The sequence below is a fragment of the Solanum dulcamara genome, chromosome 12 (assembly GCF_947179165.1).
Source record: "Solanum dulcamara chromosome 12, daSolDulc1.2, whole genome shotgun sequence".
Taxonomy (NCBI): Eukaryota; Viridiplantae; Streptophyta; class Magnoliopsida; order Solanales; family Solanaceae; genus Solanum; species Solanum dulcamara.
The window spans coordinates 4,206,452-4,227,781 of NC_077248.1; the positions used below are offsets into that span (position 1 = coordinate 4,206,452).

The window sequence follows — 21,330 nt, forward strand, 5'->3', positions numbered from 1 at the left end:
TGAGCTTCCATTAGCCATTGAACAAGTCACTATGATAGCCATCATCATCTAGTTGTACTACAGAGATCAAATTCAGAGGAATGTCTGGAGCGTGCTTGACATTCTAAAGGACTAACGTTGTATCAAGATTGGTCTTCAAATAAATTGTGTCAACACCAAGTACCTTAACCTCACCAGCATTACCTATCTTTAACACACCGAAGTTAACAAGAGTATAAGATAAAAATAAGTCTTTTCTCGGTGTGACATGCGATGTAGCTCTATTATCTACTATCCAATTTGTATCTTGAGATACAAAATTGATGACGTTTTTATCACAAGCAAAGAGAAGGTCATCTCGGACAACAACAACAACACTGTCTCCATTATTTTCTTTTTTCTTTCCTTCTCTAAGGACTTGCTTCAACTTGTTGCAAAACCTTTTAATATGTCCTTTTTTTCCACAATGATGGCATGAAACATTTTGATATTTGGATCTTGACTTGCTTTTGCTTTTACCTCTACTTCTCAAACCTCTTGTTTTACCTCTCCCTCGATCTTATGTAAAGAGAATATCTGAATTTGAGGATATGCCTTGAGATTTTCTTTTGACTTCTTCATTAAACACACCACTTTTTGTATATTCCATAATAACCTTACCACCAGGAGTAGAATTTGTTAAAGAAACTCGAAGAGTTTTTCAAGAATCTGATAGAGTATTAAGAAGCCAAAGTCCTTATATTTTATCATTAAAATTGGCACTCATTCCTGACAGTTGATCAAGAACACCTTAAGAATCATTTATATGATCAACAATAGGATTGCCTTTCTTGTATTTATAGGTCATTAATTGATTTAGCAAAAACAACTTATTGTTGCCAATTTTTGAAGCGTATACCGTCTCTAACTTTTTGCATAATGTTCTAGCATGTGTTTCATTCACAATATGGTTGCGAAAATTATCTTCAACCATTCCCAATTTTTATTTGTCACATTCTCGGATTTATGAGCAGCGAGAACATGAAGATGCATCTTTTTACGAACAGTAGATCTTTCATCTTGCTTTTTCATATGCTGTAGTTTCATTTAAACACACCTTCTCAAATATTCCCCTCCATAAAAAATCCTTGATAGACAACCCAAGGCTCTAATACCACTTGTTAGGACTGAAATAATTAGGTGTCATGCGTAAACTAGCAAAACAAACCTCGCATGACCATGAGTAAGAAGATAAACGAGAAAATATAATAAAAAAGACACAAACATTTAATGTGATTTGGTCAACTGACCCACATTCACAAGAGGAGATGAGCAATCCACTATAAATATGAGAGTACAAAATATTGAGAGAAATAACCTTACACAATTCACCCGAAATACAAAGAAGTTCACACAAGTGTTAACGTAACACTTGTGTCTCACAAATTCTCCCCTTACACAAAACACTCAAAGCCCCTAGGACTACATTGTGAATGCTACTATGTTAGAAGAAATGAACATCTATTTATAGAGTAATAAACTTTTTCCTACAAGAAAAAGGACTATCCAAATATAAAAATTTTGTGTTTTTTTTAGGAAACCCCCCCCAATTACACTAGGAAAGTCAGGGCAAACGCCTAACACTAATAACCTTCGAACCATGGAAATGATTCAGAAAAAAGAATCAAGAGATAAATAAAATTATACCTAAATTATTTATCAATAAAATATCCTTGTTTCTTCGAATTTTATTTATCGTTGATTTATTTTCCATAGATTAAAATTTATTGCAAACACTAAATACATCCTAAATGAAATAAATTCTGTTTAATCCAATATACGTTTAGAAAGTTATTATCCAGGTTTAAGTTTTTCTAGATCAATACCACAGGACATAGATTAATAGCATCATAAATTGGTCATATATATGAATTAAGGGGATATTTTTAGACTAATATAGCTAGATACTAGAAAATAGGTTAGGTACATGAAGATCAAGAATTAATTAATTCTCTGTAGACTATAATCATGAAATTTTTTTAACATAAAAGAAGAAAAAAGGGAAGTGGGAAGTACCAAACAACATGACACTCAGCAAGTGGATAACTAAAACTAAGCAAAGCTCGATAGATACAAGTACTCCTGTCATCCCAATCGAACATCCTCAACTACAATCTGCATAAAACCTGCCCAACTCTACACTCTACACAATAATAACAATACAGTCCACGAATATTCATCGGCAGTCTTATCAAGTGAATCATATCAAGTCAAATTCAATATATACAGAGCAATAAGTGGTAAACACGAAATCAAAAATATCAACAAAATGTGATGCAATGCAATGAAATGATGCATGTTTGTCCTATTGGTATACATCCGCTGAATTATAGTCCAAAACCCATGGGGGACATTTCTGTCCATATTACCTGCCAAGGAGCGTGTGGCCATCTCCTCAATATACATTAGGCAATTTTGCCAGTTTTTCGAGTGTGTTAGCCCTTGGAATTTTTGGTGTCGGATTTTTGGATTGAATTTTCTTGGATTCTTCCACAGTAGCGTCCGTAACGACCTGGGGAACGACTCTAGTAGCCCTAACGGCGCTTTAGACGGATTTAGAAGTATTTTATTGGCGATGAAATGGGAATTAGGTAATTTTGCCAGTGTTTTATGTGTGTTGGCTCACGGATTTTTTAGGTGTCGGGGGTCCGAATTAAATTTTTTAGGATTCTTCTATAGTAGCGTCTGTAACGACCTGGAGAACGACTCCAGTAGCCCCGGAGGTGCTTTAGAGAGGTTTAGGAGCATTTTATTAGCGATGTAACAGAAATTAGATAATTTTGCCATTTTTTCGTACGTGTTAGCCCACAGAATTTTTAGGTGTCAGGGGTTCGAGTTAAATTTTCTTGGATTCTTTCATATTAGCGTCCGTAACAACCTGGAGAACGACTCTAGTATCCCCGGCGACGCTTTAGAGGGATTTAGGGGAATTTTATTGGTGACACAACCGAAATTAGGTGATTTTGTTAGTTTTTCGTGTTGGTTAGCCCACAGATTTTTTAGGTGTCTGGGGTATGGGTTGTATTTTCTTGGATTTGGCCCAACCCCTTCATTTTATAATACCTGTCACAAAGCGTGTGGCCCGACCCCTTTGTTTCATATCATTTTCAGTCTCAGCACGGTATGTCAGAACCAATGCAATCAATTCATGTTCATATGATTCACGCTAATAACATGACAACAACAATAATATTTTCTATCTCATATCAACACAGACATTTCACATGTCCAAAATAAATACATAATCTCATCATATCAATTTCACCAATACATGTCATTAAATCGTCATTTTATACCAGCCCATCTCCATTTTTATGGTCAATCATACAGTCAATAACCCAGTCCAATTCTCATTACTCTTCAATGCACATAACAAGGAAATACAAGCATCTACAAGCTTAAACTGAGGTTTAGAAATTCACTTGCTTCAAATAATCAAGCAATTACTCTGGAACTTGAGCCTTCTTTTTTCGTTGGCCCTCCAAATAAGGATAATCTAATCAAATAAATAACCACAATAAGATTTCAAAACGAACAACACACATATTATTATATGTCTAGCTTAGACCCAAAAACTCACCCAAATTCTATAGTCAATTTCCTACATCTCAAATCTAGGGTTAAGCCTTAATTTCTTCCAAAACTATAAATCTAATTATATTCATATAATATAATACACCTATTATTTAATCACTTATTTCAATATACCAAAACTTAATTTCTAATCCAATAACGAAATAATAATAATTTAAAGTGAAGCCACTGGTTACGAAACAAGTGGCAGAACCCATGATCTGAAATACCTCCTACCCTTTTTAATCTAATACCCAATTAAATTATTTATTACCCATCAACTAGTTAACTAAAGTTATAGAATAGACAAAATTCTCAATTTAAATTTACGAAAAGGATCTTTTATAAAAGAAGAAGGACTCGTACTTAAAATGGTCTAACGGGTCATTACACCCACTGCATAACCACTTTCTAATTAAAGCAAATTAATCTTTATTCTGTTTATCGTCGGAAGAATATTAATTTAGGACTGCAATATTTAATTTGGTCAAGTCCATGAATGATAGGAAAAGTTAGTTCTGATGTAATTCTGAACAATATGTATACCATTAGAAGTATTATACTTCCTCTCTCCGTCTCATATTAGTTGTCCACTTTTCTGTTTACACGCTCCTTAAAGAATCATAAATAAGGACAATTTTACTAATTTACCACTTGATAAAAATTTTTTGGAACTTTATAAACTTGTTTACACTTTTAAAAAAAAAAGTTTAGTTGTAATGGTAAAATAATTTTTTTAAAAACTAATTCCATCTTAATTTTGTAAATAGACAAGTAATTTGAGCTAACTATTTATAGTAATGTGGATAACTGATATGAAACGGAGAGAGTTAGTAATTTTCATTCTATTTCCACCTTATCATGGAATCCAAAGTAGATGGAATTTAATAAGTGATAATCAAACTCATTTTTTCCAAAATATTGTCAACCAATATTAGCATTTAGCCATGTAATTTTAATAATATTTCAACTTAACACCTAGTGATGATCAAAATTATTTCTCGTGTATACTAACACTAGTATTGATGTGTCCTCTTTTAATTTGTGTCATTATGACTCAACATTATACTTGTGTGGAATAATACCAAACATCTAACATTTCCTTGCATTTGGTATCAAGAAATACTGTTATTATCTATAGTACTTCTGGTTTACTTGGTCTTTGTTTCACATATAGGAACGATATAGTCAAATAATAATATAGATTATGTCCTCCGCAGTATTCAATGCAATTTATCTTCAACCCTACCAATGTTTCCCATCTCCACCACACCGCACTCCTATATACCTCGCTTCACGCTTATAATATTTGTCTAGTTTATATACAAAATCATCAATAATTTTTAACGTGTTTGCTTGGACAAAAGATACCTAAAAGGGAATAAAGAAAATGAGTTTTTAGTATAATATTTTTTTGTTTACGTACTCACTATTAGAAATAGAAGTTTTTTTCATCGGAAATCAATAGAAAATTTGTGTTATAAAAATAATTTTCCTACTCCATTACCACCAAACAAGTTTACTAGAAAAACAAATTGTGAAAAATAGATTCCCACTGAAATACTGAGAATAGCGACTAAACATTTTTATTCCTCTCTGATCCATAATTAAAATATCTAGATGAATAGAAACTGAACATTTTTCAATTAAATTTTTTAGTAGAAAAATAATAATTTTCTAATAGTGACGAAACACCAAAAAAATATTTTAAAAATCCACTTATTTTCTAGAAAAAATATTTTTCATCAAAATCATTTTCCTTCCCACCAAACACCCTAGGCCTAGGTATGCACATATGAAAAGTAATTTGTAAAATTATCCATTCAATATCTTATGCAATCTTCATGTATCTTTGATTTAATTGGATAAGAAAATAATAACATTTAGAAATAAAAAGAATCTTCAAATTAAGAGTTGACACATTAGAGAAGGGAAATGTACTGGAAAGTTGATGGAAACATCAACATGATTTTCCTTCATTTTAAGATCTTTTTTTCTTCAATGTAAGATCTTATTTGTAGGTATTTGATGTAACATATGAATGTGAAAAGTCTATTCCATGCAATTATAATTACCAACAATTTTCTTGTCAATTTCAATGTAGATTTCATCACTTTCAATTGATCTTATAATCTTTTTCACTCATTTTTTACCGAACAAGCTCTTTGAAAAAAATGCATAATGAGAAATAAATTATCATTGAAATAGTGGAAAACTTTTTAATCTTTTTGTATAAAAACATTACTATTTTCTTTTTTTCACTGATTCAATCAAAATATCTATGGAAATAACTATGAACATTTTTTAGTGGAATATAGTAATTTTTTAGTGGTGATTCAATTTTCACTTGTAGTAGATTCAGAGGCGAATTTAGTGTTGCAGGACCTAGTTCATCTGAATAAAATATTTTTGACACATAATATGGATAAAAATTCTCTAATTGAAAACAAATAGTAGATATGAATTAACATTCTATAGTTTTAAAAATACAACGGGAATTCAGTGCTAAAACTTAAAAAATTAAATAAATAAAGCTTAAATTCTGAATCAACGTAGATCGAAATCAATAATTTATTGTGTTAATGAGCTTTTAGTTCTCCTTGCTTTATATTAGTTCATAATTCCACACTTGAATTGTCTCCATATATCAGATGGAAAAAGACTTGCAAAAAAGTAAGAGAAAAAAAGAAAAGAAAAGAAAAGTGTGAATCCAAATAAGATCTAACGATTTGAATATGGTTTACATGGCGGATTTAAAATTTAAATTTACCAAGTTCAATAGTTAAGGTTTTTAGCGTTTACGATGACCTGATCATACTTCCATGTGAAATATGGGTCCCACATTTGATTATGTCGTCAAAATTTTAATAATTTCTTCATATCTATTTATATCTATATAAAAAGTGTTGAATTCACCGTATTTTGTTGGTTATTGCATATATTTTCACATCCAGCCTATTTAATCTCTTGTCTAACAATGTGATTTGTTAGGTGTCCCAACAACCAAAAATAAGAGAAAAAATTGAAGAAAACAAAATAAACACACACAAAAACTATATATAGAAGAAACAAATTAAATTAACACAGGCAAATGCGAAGACAAAATTAATATTGAAGAAACATACATGCATGAAATACTAAAATGTTGTATATAGTTCAGAGTCGATATCATTAAATTTATTTTTAAAAAACTCCTCGTATATATTAATGAATTCTAATAACATCAACATTTGTGTATATAAAAGAAAATATTTCACCTATATATATATAGTAAATATTTGCTATTACAGGTGATTCACTGGACGAACATGGGGCGAAGTTAGCTTGAAGACAAGGGAATTCAATTGATAATAATCATATTTATTGAATAATTATATCGTGCAAATAAGATAAAAATATATATTCTTTTTGGTTATATATAACTTATAGAATTTCTTGATATGAGAGAAAATTCTACTAATATGACAAAAAGGAGATCAAAATTTGATTAAAGTCACGAATTCAAATCTCACGTGTCACGTCTTTTAATTAAAAATTAAAATTCTGACTCAATCACTGAACATATATATTTAACACACATAGATCTCCATGATTTAGTTAGAAGAAATATAATAATTGATAGAGACACAAGAGATGTTATGTATTTAATAAGTTAATTGTATATATGTTAATTAAGTGTAATACTCTCCAATATATTATTTGAGGTCCCAAGCAAAGATTTAGGTTTGAAAATATTAATTATTATTTCCTAGAAAACTATATAATATGATATATATATATACCATTCAACTTATAATCTTTGACTATTTGACCTAAAGATCATATCTAGCAGGTAAGGATTTTTCCAAACAACGTGCCATACAGGCTATATTTTTTCATATATTTTGTGGTCCAAACATATATAATTTTAAAAGATTCTAAGAATCAAAGAGAATTTTATTTATTTTGTATTCTTTGAACAAGTTGAAAATTATTTTGAAAATCATGGAACATTATGTTTCAACAGTATGAATTATGAAATGTCATCAATAGTACGTAGCATAAAATGATTCCTTTACTATTGTAATATTTAAAAGGATAGCGTCACACATGTGACATCAATCACACATGTCCTCTCAGGAGACGCCTGATAAAATTAAAAAGATACAGAGAAAATTTGCAATAAAAAAACACACACATAGTCTCCACAAAAAATGAATTTTTATCGTATTAATCAGGTTTGTAGGTACTCACGCTTCTGTTTATTATTTTCTATAACATTAAGAACTCCAACTTTTCTCTTACGTAGGAAAAATGCTTTACCATTCTTAAGCTTTACGCTTAATTGAAAAAATGTACTTGGTGGATTTGGGACTTTTTTTTATGACAAGAAAAACTCGCAGTTGCTATCCTATGGGTGTGCACAGGGTAAAACAATCGCTCTTATGCAATAGCTCGCAAACCGCACAGGAGAAGTAGCCCGCACTGGGAACTCGACCCAGAAGGCAAATCTCTTACTTTCGCTGGCAAGGGATTTCGAATTTGAGACCTCCAGCATGGAAGTCCCAAGCCCAAACCACTGAACCTCCCCGAAGGGTTACTTGGTGGATGCGGGACGGGACTTCTAACCCTAGAATTACTTGATGAGAACTGCAAGAATGTCAATCAACTGAACCACCAGGTTTGACATCTCATTAGCTTAAGGCTGTCAACTGGGCCGGTACGCCCGATTTTCGGACCCCTAAGACTGGCCTATTAAGGGCCCGACACGGGGGAAATCGGACCGGGTACCGGCCCATAGTAAAAAAAATTGAGCCGGTTCGGTCTATGAGTCAATTCCTGTTAATGTTAATATAGATGAATTGGAGAAAATAATTCAAAATATGTAGAAGTTACAATTTATTATATACAACTAATTGTAAGTTTGTAACTTGTATGTTTGGAATTTTATCAATATATTAATAAAGTCAAAAACTCATTGAGTCTTTGCATTTCTTAATTATTTTTCATATAAATTTTGTATGATTCAATTAAATAATTATTTTTACTTTACATATTATCTAAGAAAAATTAAATTTGTAGTCACTATAAGATTTTAATACTTGAAAAAATATTATTATAATAGATAGTATGTTATGAGTATATTTATTATACATTGTAAGTATATTATAATAATACTTGAAAAAATATTATTATAATAGATAGTATGTTATGAGTATATTTATTATACATTGTAAGTATATATAATATATAATGTAAGTAATAAATAGTATATTGTGAGTATATTAGATATACATTGTAAGTATATATAATATAAGTATATTATTAAAATAGATAGTATATTATGAGTATGTTTGTTATACATAATAAGTATATATAATATATAATGTAAGTAATAGATAGTATATTGTGAGTATATTAGATATACCTTGTAAGTATATATAATATATAATATAAGTATATTATTATAATACATAGTATATTGTGAGTATATTAGATCTACATTGTAAGTATATATATTATAATATAAGTATATACATACTAATAGATAGTATATTGTGAGTATATTTGGTATACTTTATAAGTATATATATAATATATAATTAATTATATCATTATAAGGTATAGTATAATATTAGTATACTTGATATATATAGTACGTATATATAGTATAATGTAAGTATATCACTATAATAGATAGTATATTGTGAGTATATTTGGTATACTTTATAAGTATATATATAATATATATAATTAATTATATCACTATAATAGATAGTATAATGTTAGTATACTTGATATATATAGTACGTATGTATAGTATAATGTAAGTATATAATTATAATAGATAGTAGATTATGAGTATATAGTGAATATATTATTATAATAGATAGTATATTATGAGTATATTTGGTATACTTTGTAAGTGTATATATAATATATAATTAATTATATTACTATAATAGATAGTATAATGTTGGTATACTTGATATATATAGTATAATGTAAGTAGATAATTATAATAGATAGTATATTGTGAGTATATTATATATACATTGTAAGTATATATAATATATAACATAAGTATATTATTATAATATATAGTATATTAGATATAATTGTAAGTATATATAATGTAAGTATATCACTATAATAGATATTATATTGTGAGTATATTAGATATACATTATAAGTATATATATTATAATATAAGTATATACATACTATAAGATAGTCTATTGTAAGTATATTTGGTATACTTTGTAAGTACATATATATAGTACGTATATATAGTATAATATAAGTATATCACTATAATAGATAGTATATTGTGAGTATATTAGATATACATTGTAAGTATATATATTATAATATATAAGTATATACATACTAATAGATAGTATACTGTGAGTATATTTGATATATTTTGTAAGTATATATATAATATATACAATTAATTATATCACTATAAGGTATATTATAATGCTAGTATACTTGATATACATAGTACGTATATATAGTATAATGTAAGTATATCACTATAATAGATAGTATATTGTGAGTATATTTGGTATACTTTGTAAGTATATATATAATATATAATTAATTATATCACTATAATAGATAGTATAATGTTAGTATACTTGAGTTTTTTTTTTCTCCAGAGCAACGGAACCGGAGTTTTTTTTTTCTCTGAGTTTCTTCTGTAATGGCGGAGAAGCTCCAACCAGTTGAAGTTCTATATTGTGGAGTTTGCGGGTTACCCGCTGAGTATTGTGAATTCGGATCCGAATTTGAGAAATGCAAACCCTGGTTGATCCAAAATGCACCCGATCTCTACCCGGACCTTGTTAAAGGTTATTATAAACCCTAAAAAATTGATCATGTAGTAGTTATTATTTATCGATTTTCTTCTTGTTGTTGTTTTTGGTTGATTAGTTTATGTATTTGTTTGTTTTTGCAGATTCCAATTTGAAAGAAGCTGATAAAGTCTCTGATTAGCTCCAGTCGACTTCAATCTCTGAAGATAAACTTCTTCCTTTTTTTTCTTTTAAATTGAAACATGAATTTCCTGGCTTTTATGAAGAAAAAACAGTATTTTTTAAAAAAAATAATGTATCGTATTGTATTGTTTTGATGAATACAATGTTGAATAGATTGTGTTGTTTTATGTCATTTTGTAATGTCACACGCTAGCAATTTAAAGGATAAACTTACAAGAAAAGTGGGGAATGAGTTATAGCTATTATAAAAAAGTAGGTTAAAAGATAAAATAAGATTATTATATATTAAGTAAAGACAAAATGAGAAAATATGAATAATGTAACGATGCGAATGGAACTTTTCATCATTACATAATGATGAATTTAACGATATGATACAATAAAATTTAAGTAACAATCGAAATAAACATTATATTTAAACTAACAACACAATACAATATGATAAGTAACCATCGAAACAAACATTATAATTAAACTAACAACAATCAAAACAAGTGTCGGGAACAACGGTATGTACAAGTGATATATCAAGAAGTAGAGGTCCTATAAATCCTATTTTATGTGATTGTGTTTGACTAATCTAGGACATTACTAGGAACAATCTACTGCCACTCCCTCCTCCACCTCTGTGAGTCTTGGTTCAACGATGTATTCTGATTATAATTAGGCTTTGAAATTCTGCTACCTCCAAATCCCAAAGGTTCCTCCTAAATTGTCGGTCAAAGGAACATAACACTCTTGTAGCCTTCGTATATGTTGGATTGCATTCCTTTTGGCTCGTTTTCTATGTTTTTATTGAGCCGAGGGTCTTTCGGAAACAGCCGTCCTACATTGGTAGGAGTCAGGTCTGCGTACACTCTACCCTCCCCAGACCCCACGATGTGGAATTTCACTGGGTTGTTGTTGTTGTTGTTGTTGCATTCCTTTTGGCTCGTGCTTCTTTAGTGTTTGATAAGTAAATAAATATTATCTTAAAACAATTATATATAATCTAGACAAATAATGCTATGAATATGACAGAACGGATTTGTTTTTCATACTATCATTAGAGAAATAATTATCCTCATTTCTAAGGATTTATTTTTAGAAAAAATGTGTTTGCCAAAAACTGATCAATCAAATATAGAAAAATTAAAAAATATTTTCTTAAAAATGCTTACCATTTCTTTCTTTTCCATACTTACAACTTTAAGTCTTTAATCATTCGATCCTATGATTTCATGATTACTTAGTTGTCATAATAAAAAAAACTTATATTTCAACTGTGCGTGTCAATTAACAGAATTTTGTCACCCTTTATCTTCGGTTCATTAAAGGGAAAATTACTTAGTATGACAAATTTTACTACTATATTACGCGTTTAGGATATAATTTAAAATAATTATTGCTCACAATAAATATATTTATCTGGTATGGCAAATCATGCTTGCCAGATGTATAAATATATATGTATATCAGTTATCATTATATAATTTTTCTGACAAATATACATATACAATTCGAAGATATACATATACAATTCTCCTATCGCTCGCCTCTCTCCTCCCTCTCTCGATCTCGATCGCCTCTCTCCTCCTCTCTCTCAATCTCGCTTGTCCGATATAGAAATACATATGTCACATATATACAATATTTTGACAAATATACATACACAATTTGATAGATATACATATACAATTCGCCTCTCACCTCTCTCTCGATCTCGCTCGCCTCTCTCCTCCTCTCTCTCAATCTCGCTTGCCAAATATACAAATACATATGTATACCAGAGTTTGTATATTTCGGTATACAAATAATTCGTGAATATAACGTTTGAATAATTCGCTAGAACGTTTGTATAATGACAAATTTATGTTTGTCATTATAAATAATTAGGGAAACTATACCCATATGGTATAATTATGTTTTAAAAGTTTGTCATATATGAAAATTTTCCTTCATTAAATAAAGAGATAAGTGTCAAAAACACACCTAAACTATCACTTTTTTTTGAGTTTCATACCTAAACTATTGAGAGTGTGAGTTTCATATCTAAACTATCACTTCTTAGTCTGAGAAACACACCTCTCTCTTTTATTCCACTCACACCATGGTGTGTGTGCTACACTCTCTCTTTCATTTTAAAAAATTTGTCACATCACACTTCACATAGACAAAATATTTCACCTAGACAAAAATTAAATAAATTTTTAGAATTAGTTAAAATTAAATATTAAAGTATTACTATCCCACCTCAAAAAAAATATAAAATAAAATATAAAATATTTTTATTACCCCACTCCACCACTTTTTCTCACCATACTCCCCCCCCCCCCCCAAATATTTTTGTTTTATTTTTATTTTCTAAATTTCTTTTATAAAAAAAATTTTAAAAAAATCTTATTTCATCTTCCCCTCTCCCTTCAAATAATAACTTAGATATTATTTTTATATATACATATTTTTAAAAAAATTCTATCCCGCCACACCTAATCCTCTGCTTCCAATTTTTTTTCTCGTTTTGTGTAAGATACATATGAGTGAGAAAAAAATTTATACTTTTTAAAAAAAAATAATTATCCCGCCACACCTAACCCTCCGCTTCCAATTTTTTTCTCCTTTTGTGCTAGATACTTACACATGAGTGAGAAAAATATTTTATACTTTTTAAAAAAAAAAATCGTTTTTTCAAAAAATAATTTCTTTTTTGAGGGATTGAAATACTTTAGTTTTAACTTTTAACTAATATTAATAGTTTATTTAATTTTTATCAATATAGAATATTTTAGCCATGTGGCAATAAAAAATCAAAAAATAGAGAGAGTAGAGAGTGTATTACACACACCACTGAGGTGTGTTTTTCAAATTGAGAAGTGATAGTTTAAGTATGAAACTCACGCTCCCAATAATTTAGGTATGAAATTCAAAAAAAAGGAATAATTTATGTGTGTTTTGACACTTATTTCTTAAATAAAGTAGCTAAGTGGTATGTCTAAGAACAAACTCCGGAGAAACTATAACATAGCTTTTACCCTTTACCAATAGAACTTACGCATCGTAGGGCATCAGTTATTTAGAAACTAAAATCCTGTCAGGGTATAATTAACTTGTCAGATATTATGATACAAAAACATAAATTTAAGCTTCGCAAAAAAAAATTGTGAGTTATGAAGTGCATAAATTAAAGACCAATACAACTTGTTCATGAATGTATGCTGGGAGCTGCAATAAACTCTTGGTCCAGTAGCAAATTATAGAATTGGGCTTACAAAGTATCTGTTCATTTAGTTCCTTTGCACACACTGACCACTGTTACATACAACACTTCCTCACAAGTGCATGAATTACTTTCCTGCTATGCAACAAAGAAAGAACTAAAAATTCTCAAACATACAGATATAATCAAAGACATTATGCAAAACTACAATATAATAATAGTCGTAAGAGTTTGCTCCAAGTGACCAGTTGCTACTACTGATGGAAGTTTTCCAACCTTGTAAAAGAAACTAAGACACAACCTAATCCTAAACTTGGAGTAACCCAGACACCACCAACGTAAAACAGGAAAGGTATGACTATTACAAGTTACAAACTTTACGTATAATCCTATAAACTACCCCTGCAGGATTAACTGCATCAAAATTAATAGCTAGAAAACATCAAGACCTAGACCTTAGCATTGGAGCTAAGGATTAACAAGCATCCAGTTTGCCTAACATCCTATATACATGTTAGTTACGTATTCTATTTACCAGCCATATATTGGGTTTTCTACCTGAGGAGGCAAGAGATGGAGATCATTGCAATGCTGCTTGTCATAATCCCGAGTTCTGGGTATTGCGCCAGTACACAACCTCAAGAACTCGTTCCCTGTGAGACAATTGTGGGTAAATGCCAGACCCCCATCAACCATCTCTTCTAGGTTTGGCATGGAAACTGATTTACCCATGCCCTTCCGACGTCTCCTGTCCAGACTTGTTTCATTACTCAAAACCTTATCGAGGTCAGAATATTCCATGAACCTCAGTGTAGCAGCTTCCCATGATAGCCTGTATTGCTCCTCGGGAGTGAGTGGTCGAGGCTCACTAGACATTGCCTCTTCAACTTTTGCTACAAAGTCTTCAGGTGTCTTGTAAGTCAAACAGTTGGAAAATGCCTGGAAAAACTCATTAGATGGGTGATCTGCACAGACTACAAATTTCCCCATTGCAAGAGCCTCAGCTGTGGCAGTACAGAGCACATCACTGATACTAGGATTTATGAAGACTTTGTAACTGCAAGCAAAATATGTTACATTAAAAAAGGTGAACTGTAAGAAATCAAACAGGGAACACGGAAATGGGAAAAATCAACTGCTAGCATCAAACAAAAGGCAGCAAATTGTATGTACTCAACCTTGTTGATCAAGTACAAGATCTAGCAATTAGAAGTATCATGTAAATGAAAAATCCATAACAACTACGCCTCAGTCCTAAACAAGTTGGGATCGGCTTACATAAATCCACACTTCTTCAATGAAAATGCAAAAAAAAAAAATAAAAAAAAAATTGTATTCAGTTTTTACAAAAGATGTTGTAGAGAAAAGTTTAAGACTTTATACAAGTAAAGTCATTAATGAGGCATTAAAAAGAATAAGAAATTTGCACCCAAGTAAAATAGAAATTCCCACAGTATATCTGCCCCACACTAGAACTCACATAAATCAGGTCTCTTGAGGTTACCCTTGCTGATCATATGAATATCTTTACCATCTTAGAAATGGATACATTAAAAGTAATTCTAGAATCATTTTGCCAAAAGGGAGCAGAATGTTATGATTGTCAGTTCCATTAAAATTCCTCTCTGATGCTTTATAGATCATTGCACCAAAAAGGAACAAGACGCACTGAATAATGCATATTTTGAATAACAATTTCTGAATTTTTCAATAATAAAAGGTTCTATTAAAGGATTCTTACCCATGAAGAGAATCATCTGCATGGTCTCTACCTTTCATGAAGTTGACATTGAGATTTAACCTCTTTGCCGTACCCTGTACTTCATGAGCATCTTCCCCATTGCCGAATACATCCAAATTAAAGCCATCAAGGTCAGTTTTGTGCTTTGATAAGAGATCTATCAACTCCCGGTATCCCTTCGCCCAAACCATTTTGCCTAGGAAATATGCCCCTTTAGAGAAAACTTTCTGACCGCTTTGTCTATCTGCAGCTGCTTTTTCTCCTATTTTCAGAAACTTTGGATTGACACCATGAACATTGCAGACCAAAGACCTGGGTAAATCTTGTGTAGCAGCAGAAAGACGAAGAACCTAAACAGGAAAATTGACATCTCAATTAGGACCAACATGAAATAACATGCTTAAAATTTATAAGAGGACATAGTGCTTTAAAATGCAGTGTTAAAGCATCTTCCAATGCTCAATGCATGTATAACCCACAGTTTCCCTCTTTCTCCTTTTCTGATGACAATTTAGTCCATAGACTAACCATACCTTGTCACAATATGCTCTTGTGACCCAATTGTTAATGTGTTTCACAAAAAAAGCTTGAAGAGCCCCATTCTTTTCCCTCTTGATATATTCCAAATAGTTTGTGTGGACGATGCCAACAACATGATTAAATTTATCAGTCCAACGTTTTCCATGGTGGTACCAATTGAGATGTTCTGGCTCCTCCAAAATTGCAATATCGGCATCCCTAGATGGGATAAACTGAGAAGTGTCTCCAGCTGGTAATATGCTCCGTCTTTCTTTGGAGAACTGGAAGGGAAAAAATATTTGTCAATAATCACATCCATCTCAACATCTTCGCCTATCATATTATAATTTATTTAGCTAGTTAATCAAGGACTACCTTTCCAGGGTAAAATGAAATCTTGAAGTCAGCCTTGAAACCAATTCGCTCCTCAAGCCAATTGCGTATATAAAGCTCTTGAGCTTCAGGAGAACTAAAAGTAAGTTGGTTTGGATAAACTAACTCTTGGTCAGACTTACATAGCCATGGAACCAGCAACGTAACATTCTGCTTTTCTAATTTGGCTAAGTAAGCCGCTCGAAATAGAGGATTTACAGCAGTTCCCGTCATCCAAGGAAGGCTAGCAGTTGTAACTATTGCTACATGTCTCTTATCACCTGCTAGGTTCTGCTTGGTAGAATCTCCCCAAAATCCACCATCATAACAATGACCTGTACTCTGAAGAACACTGGCGATTCTTAAATCTAGTTCATCATTCATAATTTCACCATCAATCAGTGAGGATCCTTCTCCAGGTAAGGATTGTAGCAAAAGCTTGCTTTGTCCTTTACTGCATAAACTTTCCACAATCTTCTCTGATATATCTGCAAACAAATTAAAGACACAGAGAAGATGGCAGACAGCAGATAGACATTTAAAATTAGAATAAAAGTTATAACAAATAAAAAAGAAAGAAAAGTTTAGTTTATGCTTGTACATCATTAGAACCCAGAATTCATACATTGAAGATCTGACACATCAAGTTCCATTGTTAAATTATGACACCCATCACTAACATCTGTCTGTTACAGATTTTGTACTTTCAAATGTGCTGCATCACCACGTTGGACATGGCAAGGACACATTATGAAGAAACTATCCCATTATACTTATTGAAAGTTTGTAAGAAGTTTGTAATTAACAGTGCTACCACAGATTTCACACAAGATGAAAAAACTCAGAGCTTTATGTGCAAACATTTACCATAAATATAAAATGAGAACATTTTAAGAAATATAACTTGTTGCAAAAGTAAGCTAACCATCCTAGTTAACGTGCAACAGTAGGCTAATCATCCTACTAAATGACCAAAAAGAATAAGTGATATCTAGAGAAAAGTGAAAGTACTGATAAAATATCAAACCAGGAGCGCATAGGTAGCAAGCATCACAAGTTTGACTTATGCTAGTGAAGAATATCTACCTTCGACAGATTGAAGAGACTAAGCATCAAAAAGCAGAAGAAAAATAAGGACATTCGCATAGGGTCATAGACTAAATGCATAGATTGAGCATTGCAAACAGAGCATAAACAACAAAGACAATCCAAAATCACAACAATAAATTTGTAAATGCCAATTGAACTATTACCTCTTCTTATTCCAATATGATCCAAAAATGGGCTCGATTGTCTAACTAAATATGCCAATAGTTCTGGCACATCAAGTGGTGGCACTCCCTGCATAGATGAATATCATGTGAGAATGGATAAGAGAAAGAAGATGTCTCTAGTCTAATTGCTTTCAATCTACTAGAATATAATTTAATCCTAGTTTAGATTCACCAATAATTTCGCCAGCAGAGTCTAACTACTAGGTAGTAAACATTATGTCCAATTTTTCAATAAAGGTTAAAATCCATTCTTCTGTTGACATGTAATCCAACTTGTATACATGAAAGGAAAGATTAGGTCGTTTAGAATGTTAAATTCACAGTGGTAAATCAAGATTTAAGAAAGAGATGATTTATTTCACTAGTTTAAAATAGAGAAAAAATAAGAGTGAAACGAAAGCGAACTCTTGCTCTCGCTTATCAAGAAAAAATAATATGTCCCCACTGTGTTTTCCTCTTAAATTTTTCATCACCTCACAGATTATAAGTGTATAACCAAACTAGGCAACAGAAACCTTTTTATTTTCTCTTTCGATTTTCTTCCTTTCTCAAACTTTTGAACCAGGGTATTAAGTGCAGGGCACAGTCCAAATCAAATGCATATATAACCTTGTAGAATAAAACCTCATCCAATGTTAAAAGATAAGACACCAACCTTTGTCTCTTCTGGTTCCTTGCAAATTGATTTCTAGAAAACAATTAGACAAATAGAAAAACAATATATTAATCACATGGATAAACATCAATCAAAACAAATGTGAATAAAGACAACTTACATAACAAAACACATAGTAGTGAATGAAGACAGGAACCGAGAGACACAAAGAAAGAACTAAAAGATCTTAAAATAAAGAGAAATGTCTGTGGCTGACGAGTTGAACAAACCCAAGCTTACCCTCCTGTTGCGACCAAAACCACTCACATATACCATTAAACAGCAAGCTGAATATAAGAATCCACCAACCATTTAAAAAGAAATTCCAGCAATTACAGCATCAAGGTGGGACAACCTATCCCCTAGGGTTTTAGGGCTTTGGTCTAATGGTAAGAGTAAAACACATGATGTGTGGGTTAGGCGTACGTCACATGTTCGAACCCTATAGCAGACAAAAACCTGGAATTTAAGTGAAGAAGGGTAGAGGGGCAGACCCATTACCCACCTAGTTTCTAATCGTGCATAGCTCTGAGGAATTTCTTGGTCATTTTTAAAAAAATGATGGGATAACAAAAAACTGAACTCCACCATTAGCACAGTAACTCACAAAATGGAAGTTTCAAAAATAAGAGAAGTGAAGTATCATGAAAACATCTAGCACATATGAGAAAAAACCATGTACCGCCTAAAGAGACAGAGTTGTTGTGCTTATCCCGAAAAGGAGATTTGTAATACCTAACCTACTAAGCAGAGGTAGATACAAGATTTGAACTTTATGGGTCCGAGTTCAAAATTCTGCCACATCCATTTGATTCACCAGGGTCGGAATCTATTATTCTGCATATTTAGTGGATCTTTTTACACATATATTGGGCCAGATTCGAAGTTACTGGGTTTGGATGAACTCATAACTTGTACACCTAGTCCGCCCCTGGCTACTAGGTGATCCGACAGTCCAATTATTGCTTAAAAAACTTTAATGGGAGAAGGCATATCAGATAATAATGAATCACACTACACAGTATTTTTCATAAAATGAGAGACGTGTTCAGGAAAAATAACCACAGAGGTAACTTTCAGCATAACAACATTTTTTATGCTCTAGGAACTAAAAAGGAACCACAAGTGCAAAGCTAACAAAGTGAATTGAAGCACCGTCATAAACGCATACCATCTTGCTTGAGATAACTTATGTTAAAAGCTGAAGAACCAAATTCAGACTCTATTCCTCTGACGAGTAAAAGGTCTTTTAAGTTACAATTTACTTAAAAGTTTTTTTGTTTTAGGGAGAAGAGGCAACTAGCTTGTTATTGAAGAATTTCTGTGACTGTCACATAGTAGCAGCTCATAACCACTAGCTTATCCAGATCATTCATCAAAGCCAAACGCCTACTATATTCCCTCAAACTAAACAAATAACACACATCAAAAGTTCCATACCAATTTTTACTTTACAAAACCAAAGATACTGCAACAAATAAAAACAGAAGAAAAAGACCATCTATATACTCATCCAAGATTCATTTTTTTTTAAAATAGCAAATCATTTCAACAATGATGGTAAATTGTAGCTTAAATATTACCAGCAAATGAAAAATAATTATACATTTAGTCCATTGAATGAAAAACATATATATGTTTCCATAGTAAGGAATGACAAAAAGAAATAAAGCATAATAATCAGAATCAGAATCAGAAATTACCAAGCTTGATTTTACTTTCCCCACAAATTCACTATTCTTAATCACTTCAAAAATCTCTGCCGGGGAGGAACTCGATCCCTTTAGCTCCACCTCCAGCTCCTTTAACCGAATCTTGAAAGCTTTAATAGGCTCCCAATCAAATTCCCCAAAATGCCTCTCTTCCTTAAGCCTTTCTCTCCTCCATTTCCTCCATATCTCCCTCTCCCTCTCCCTCTCTTCCTCCTCTTCCACTTCCACATCCGCCACAATTGCATTCTTTATCGCTGATAAATCAATCCGAAGCTTCCCCTGCGACGGCCACTTGAACTCCGACGACGAATAAGCTCTACGAATCTCGGAAAGCTTCGGACGAAGCTTCTTCACAAAATCAATCTCAGCCGGTGTCGTATTGGCATAAGCCGTAATTGCTGGAACAGCGAAGGGCGATATTGAAGCTGAATTAAGGAAATTCTCCAGTTCCCTATCCGCTAAGTTCTTAAACTTGTTCGCTCGGTTTTTTATGAGCTGAAGATCCGCGCCCGCTGATGATCGTACCTCTTGCCATCCCTTCGATATAAACGATAACGCTTTCTCCGCCGTCACGACTGAACTCGATCCCACCGAAGGCCTTGTTCTCGTCTCCGGCGGCCTGAAATTGATCATTTTCTCCGGTCAGATTTTGGAACTTTCTAGGGTTTCGAGACGAAATTGGAATGTTCTCCGCTTTCTCCAATGGTGAAGAAAGGGAAGTGAAATAAGAGGGGACGGCTGAGAATTTAAAGGCTGTGATTTTGGGGATTAAAAATAAATTATTTTTTGGCTTAAAATAATTGGGCGAGAGATGACACGTGGATAGACACGTAGGATGAAACCGTGTTGATTGGATTCGCGGAAATGAGGTGGACGTATGGAGATCAGTGATGTGGATTTGGTCACGTGAGTTGATAACGGAATTTATATAGCATATTCCAATTTATTTAAAACTAAAGCAAATTGTTAACCACATTTATTATCTCTTGAGAATTGAGTAGTCTCTATTGTCTATATTTAAAATGAGCCTAATTCAATAGCAGATGGTTTAGCTAATTTAGAATTCAGTTAAAAGTTTCGTTTTGAATGACATTTACTTATGTGTGTTGCGGGAGATATTGTTGGAGTCTCATTTCTTTGTTTAACTTCAGATTAGTTACTTGGTGTCTTAGTTCTCTTGCAAAAAAAAAAGAACCATAATTTATAATGAAGAAAAATTAAGCTCGAGAAAATTATTATATGAATAAAGACAAATCAAGCAACAGTTCTTCCCAAATAATGTCTTGT

The 21,330-nt window shown here is 31.8% G+C and overlaps 1 protein-coding gene across 1 annotated transcript; it reads right to left on the reverse strand.

Moving 5' to 3' along the window:
- Nucleotides 1-13,944: 13,944 nt before the first annotated feature.
- On the reverse strand, nt 13,945-20,783 carry LOC129875538 (digalactosyldiacylglycerol synthase 1, chloroplastic-like). The gene is made up of 7 exons (XM_055950848.1): nt 20,035-20,783; nt 18,332-18,364; nt 17,656-17,743; nt 16,406-16,890; nt 16,045-16,311; nt 15,512-15,861; nt 13,945-14,827 (listed from the first exon to the last, which is right to left on the reverse strand). Exons 1-7 carry the CDS (start codon nt 20,674-20,676, stop codon nt 14,302-14,304), a joined length of 2,391 nt encoding a protein of 796 aa, XP_055806823.1. The 5' UTR covers nt 20,677-20,783; the 3' UTR covers nt 13,945-14,301.
- Nucleotides 20,784-21,330: the final 547 nt, after the last annotated feature.